Genomic DNA, 5,193 nt, shown 5'->3' on the forward strand with positions numbered 1-5,193 from the left:
GGATTCAGTAATACACTGGCTGATACACAGTCTCACCACAGTTGTTGGTGTCTTATTTTCTAAACTTTTCTGGGTAAATAGTTGTAAACACTGACTAGCACTCAGATTACTTGGATCACAACATCTTGGCCTAGATATTTGCCTTTTGCACTGCCTGAAAACAATTGCCCCCCCCCCCCCCCCCCCCCTCAAAAAAAAAGGCTAAGGCAGACTGGTTTAACTACCTAAAGTAAGCTGCCTGGCTCAGCATCTTTTCTGACCTTCTACAATGAATAATCTAAGCCACCCTCCCAGTTTGAAGTGTTGGAAGTCAAGAGTCACACAGCCATGTCATGATAAAAATAAAAGTTTTAAATGTTTCAATAAAAAACACCATGTTCAGTAAATGTAATGTTTTACCAAATCAGGTGCATCATAATATCGCAGTTAACAAAAGGATAAAACTCCTTGAGGAAATCTACAAATGGCATTATGGACCAATCCACCACAGTTGAACAACTTACATCTGGGTACAGACATCTACAAAGTGTACCATACAAAGTTGATCCAGTGTGTCAAAATCTGAAGACAAATGTTGCCATTTAAGAGTAGACACTTCATAAAACGACAGAATTAGTAACATTGGAGACTGGATAGTTGAAATGCAGATCAACATATTAACAGTACATGAACTAGTTGAATTTATTAAGTTACAAACGCTGTCCAGCCTTAGCAGCACTACTCTGCAGTGTCCATGTGCTTTAGTTCGTTTTAGTCACCAACAAAGGGGGAATGATATGACATGGGTTACAAAACAGTGTTACAAAAGCCAATCCCTTCTAAAGATGAGGGGAAAAGGCATACCCTGCCATGACCAGCTCATAACTACCAAGGATGTCACACCTTGTTGTGTTTTAAGTTGACCAGTCAACTTTAAGCCATTAAAAATGTGGGTTAAAATCATCTCAGTGGAAGGAGAGGGGGAAAAAAAAAAAAAAAAAAAAAACATACAGTACTAGTTTAAAAGAAATTAGGGAGGGCAGGTGAAGTCAGTCCATGAGTTGTGGATTTAGTAATCCACAGGTTCCTCTCCTTCCTCACTCAGCAAACAGGTGCGGATCAGGGCCTCGGTCACACCGTACGGGTCACAGTTGGCTGATGGGCGGCGGTCTTCAAAGTAGCCTCTCTTCTCCTGGCCAACATTACGGGGAATGCGAATGCTGGCACCACGGTTGGCCACACCTGCAGAGAATTCATTGATGTTTGACGTTTCGTGGCGGCCAGTGAGACGGCGGGCATTGTCGAGCCCCCCTTTGGGGTCATAGGCACGAATGTGGTAGCTGTGCCTCTTTGCAAGCTTCTCAATGGAATCCTCAATGGCTCTGAAAGCAAGAATGATAAGAGTTGCATCAGAAATTTAAAAATAACTTACCCAATTAAAAAAAATAAATATATAAAAGACCTGAACTGTCAGAAACAACTCCATGAAGCTTTTGCCACTCACTTTAATCCACCGTCTTCCCTCATCTCTTTCGTGCTGAAGTTTGTATGGCAGCCAGCCCCGTTCCAGTTTCCAGGGATTGGCTTGGGATCAAATGAGGCAACGACGCCAAAATCTTCACAGACACGATGCAGGATGAAGCGCGCTATCCACAAATGATCGCCCATGTCAATCCCTTCGCAAGGTCCAACCTGGAACTCCCACTGTACACAGAAAGGCAGTTCATCATTATAAGTGATGCTTTTAATAGAATAGAACACCTTTATTTGTCATTATACAGAGCATACAGTGAGATTGGAAACTGCCTGTTAAAACCATAAAAAAACAAACAAAAAACACACCAGATTACAAACCCAAATTCATGTTTGGCTTCTATAATTACCTGAGCAGGCATTACTTCTGCATTCGTGCCACAAATCTGGACTCCAGCATACAAACAAGCTCTGTAATGGGCCTCGACTATATCCCTGCCATAGGCCTTGTCAGCTCCAACACCACAGTAGTACGGACCTGCAAATATGCAAAGTGTTATGCCACCCAGGCAATGATCCAGGCATCCGTGCACATTAAGACATTGAAAAAGTTTCTTACCCTGTGGTCCAGGGAAACCATTAGACGGCCAGCCAAATGGGTGCCCATCCGTGCCCAGGATGGTGTACTCCTGCTCCATGCCAAACCAAGGATGCTGGTCCGCAACCATATCCATCACTTTCTTACATGTGAGCCGAAGGTTGGTTTCTGCAGAGACCAACATGGCAAATTACACACAACCTCCTAATAGCTCTCCAGGCATCCAAGCAGTTTGGCCTCAAACAGTGAAAGATAATTTTAGGCCCTCTGAGCTGTAATTGTAACATTCCCTCAACTCCATTAAGAAAAAAAAAAAAAAAAAAAAAAGGGGGGGGGGGGGGGGGGGGGGGGTCCACAAAAATTGCAAAAGAATTCTTCAGTTTTGTTTTTATTGCACATTTTTTTGCCATAATCTATAATATTGTACTTTTGGCAAGCTATGCTCAAATTTATCCTCAAGAGAATGAATGGTGTTGACATCTTGATCAAAGCAGCTGATTAGAGATGCTGAAGCAGTCTGCTGGTGTCCTGATCCTCTCTCCTTTAACGTTATGCCCCGCCCACTTTTACCCTTTGGACAATCAAATCACCATTTCATTTGTGGCTTCCTAGCGTTACCTAATGCCATAAGAGTTATCGGATGCTTTCAGATTTTATATGTAATCCTTAAATTCTAATCGTTTTAAAGCGATCGCTCCTTTTAAGTTGTCCCATTTATGATACATGCTATATGTACACGCAAATGACCCCCCCCCACACACACACATACATACATAAAAACTAACAAATCAACAGCAGCTTTGTTTACCTGCAGGTTTGCGGTTGTACTTCAGGACTTCACACAGAACCAGTTTGTTGGGGTCTTTGCGGAATGGATCGCGGAACATGGCTGCGGGGATCAGATACATGTCGCTGTTGGACCCTTCGGACTGGTAGGTACTGGAGCCATCAAAGTTCCACTCAGGGAGATCTAGAAGAATAGGAGAACAGCGTGATAGCCTGTACAACTTAAGAGCAGCAGAACATCTCTGGCTGCGTCTGCTTCAGGAAGATTCTGCTTACCTTCGATGCTTTTGGGCTCAAAATCAAGCGTCCTGGTTTTGCAGCGGAGCCCCTCTCCGGTTCCGTCGATCCAAATATACATGGCCTGGACTTTATCCCCCTGGGGGAGCTCCATGTACTGCTGCTTGACAGCTTTACTCAAGCTGGCGCTGGCGGACATAGCCATCTTATTTGCTACTATAATACACCTGAGGATGAGGGGAGAGGAGAGGAGGAGAGCATGTATGAGATCGCGCTGCGCTCTCGAGCACATGTTGCATAACCTGGTTTGGGGGCGCAAAAAACAAAACAAAAAAAAAGCACCGTTGTTTTGGGAGGAGGGGGGGTTCTTCCAGAAGGGGGAAGGGATGAAAAACACATCGAGGACGTAAAAAGAGGGCACATTTCCAGCATTTCCCTCCTTTCTTTGCTTTGGCCACAAAAAAAAGCGTTTTTTCCACCATCTGTGCTGACTAATAAGATTACATTTAACGACGCAGATTGCCAGCTCACAACGGCTGGCTCGTAGAAAACACACGGAGATAAACAGGTTCCGCTAAACACACCTCTATTGCGCATCCTGGTGTTGCGATCACGGTTACTATAGCAGTAGCGACAGTGAGGCAATGTTTCATCATTCGCTTCCTGGTTCATATACATTACCTGCTGCCTACACCTGAAATCCACATGTAAACATTAGGAAACATCAATTAAAACATGCATATAAACTAAACAAGGAAAGGTAAAATCTCAGGTTAAGTAAGAAATCGTTGCACAAAGTCCGGAACAATAGAAAGTCTGATACAATGAGCTGCGCTCCTGCGTGGCCTGACCTGACCTGACACGAAATTGAACCGATACCAGCGTAGAGAAAAATAAAGAGAAATTACCTGGAGAGAGAAGAAAATTGAAATAAAAACTAAAGGACTGGCAGGTCCAATGTCTTGATGGGTGATGTCTCACTAGTGGCTCTCTCATTCTCCGGTACCAAAGCCCCAGAGCCAGGCGAATTTATAAGAGCAGGAACTGGCCTTTGATTGGTCGCAGGGGGAGGGCTGAAAGCGGAGCCGCAACGCCCTCTAGCAGGAGTCCACCGCGTGTCACTGAGCGTGAGCCTCCCCCTCGTGAGTGCGTCCCCACTCTTAATCTGAAGCCGAAGAGACACAAAAAGAAGGAAGGAGCCTGACATGGAGGCTGATTACCTCTTTGAAAACACGATTCAGTGATGGACAAAACGTGCAGCACAGCTCAGCGGAAACAACCAGGTGCATCCGAGTCCAAGACGCCACCGTGTGGCGGAAATCAGTGCCAAGGACGAACTGCTTTTAATGAGACATTATGTAATTTGACAAAGAGATATGTGACGGTGCAGTGAAATTTTAAAGATGAATGAATATCCAAGCGAGATAATGTGTAAAATGGATAAATATAACTACAGATGTATATCATAGATACAGAGATAGATAGATAGATTGCTTTACTATTTTTGTGCGTTTGTGTGTGTGTGTGTGTGTGTGTGTGTGTGTGTGATTTCCATTTTAGAGTTTGGTTCAGCTGTGCAAACCTTTAGATAGACACTGTATGTTTAAAGCCCCTCAGCTAGATTATTTTAAATCATCTTAATGCTGCAGCAATTGCAAAAACCCTCTGACCTCCTGGCAGGCAGGGTGTGAGGCAGCAGTTACATATATTTTCATAGTCATCACACTACTCAATGGCCCCTCATCAGCTTTGAATGGGGGCATTGTCCAGGAGGAGACCGCTCCCAGCAGGATCGAAATGTTTCATCACAGGATAAAGGTGATCACTCAGAACAACTTTGTATTGATTTCCACTGACCCTTCCCTCCAAGGGGCCGTGAGGACCCACCCAATACCAGTAAACTGCATCCGGCAGCATAACAAAGCTGGCTCACTGTAAGGGTTAAGGTTCAGTGTTTTATTTGAATTTCTCACCCATCTGAATTCGCAGCACCTTTATCAGTAAGACTATGCAGAAATTACCAAACAGACAACCTTTTAACTTTTACTTCCTTTAGAATTACAAGATGAGTCACTGGCCTTGGTGGGGTCTTCTAACTGAATGTAGGGTTTGGCTCAGGA

General features: G+C 44.1%; 1 protein-coding gene across 1 annotated transcript; it reads right to left on the reverse strand.

Moving 5' to 3' along the window:
- Positions 1–377: 377 nt before the first annotated feature.
- glula (glutamate-ammonia ligase (glutamine synthase) a) lies at positions 378–4,130 on the reverse strand. Its single transcript, XM_030751480.1, has 7 exons — positions 3,982–4,130; positions 3,113–3,300; positions 2,859–3,020; positions 2,072–2,218; positions 1,863–1,990; positions 1,484–1,683; positions 378–1,361 (listed from the first exon to the last, which is right to left on the reverse strand). The coding sequence occupies exons 2-7, from the start codon at positions 3,276–3,278 to the stop codon at positions 1,049–1,051; spliced, it is 1,116 nt and encodes a 371-aa protein (XP_030607340.1). The 5' UTR covers positions 3,279–3,300; positions 3,982–4,130; the 3' UTR covers positions 378–1,048.
- Between the last annotated feature and the right edge of the window lie 1,063 nt (positions 4,131–5,193).

The sequence above is a fragment of the Archocentrus centrarchus genome, chromosome 17, assembly GCF_007364275.1.
Source record: "Archocentrus centrarchus isolate MPI-CPG fArcCen1 chromosome 17, fArcCen1, whole genome shotgun sequence".
Taxonomy (NCBI): domain Eukaryota; kingdom Metazoa; phylum Chordata; class Actinopteri; order Cichliformes; family Cichlidae; genus Archocentrus; species Archocentrus centrarchus.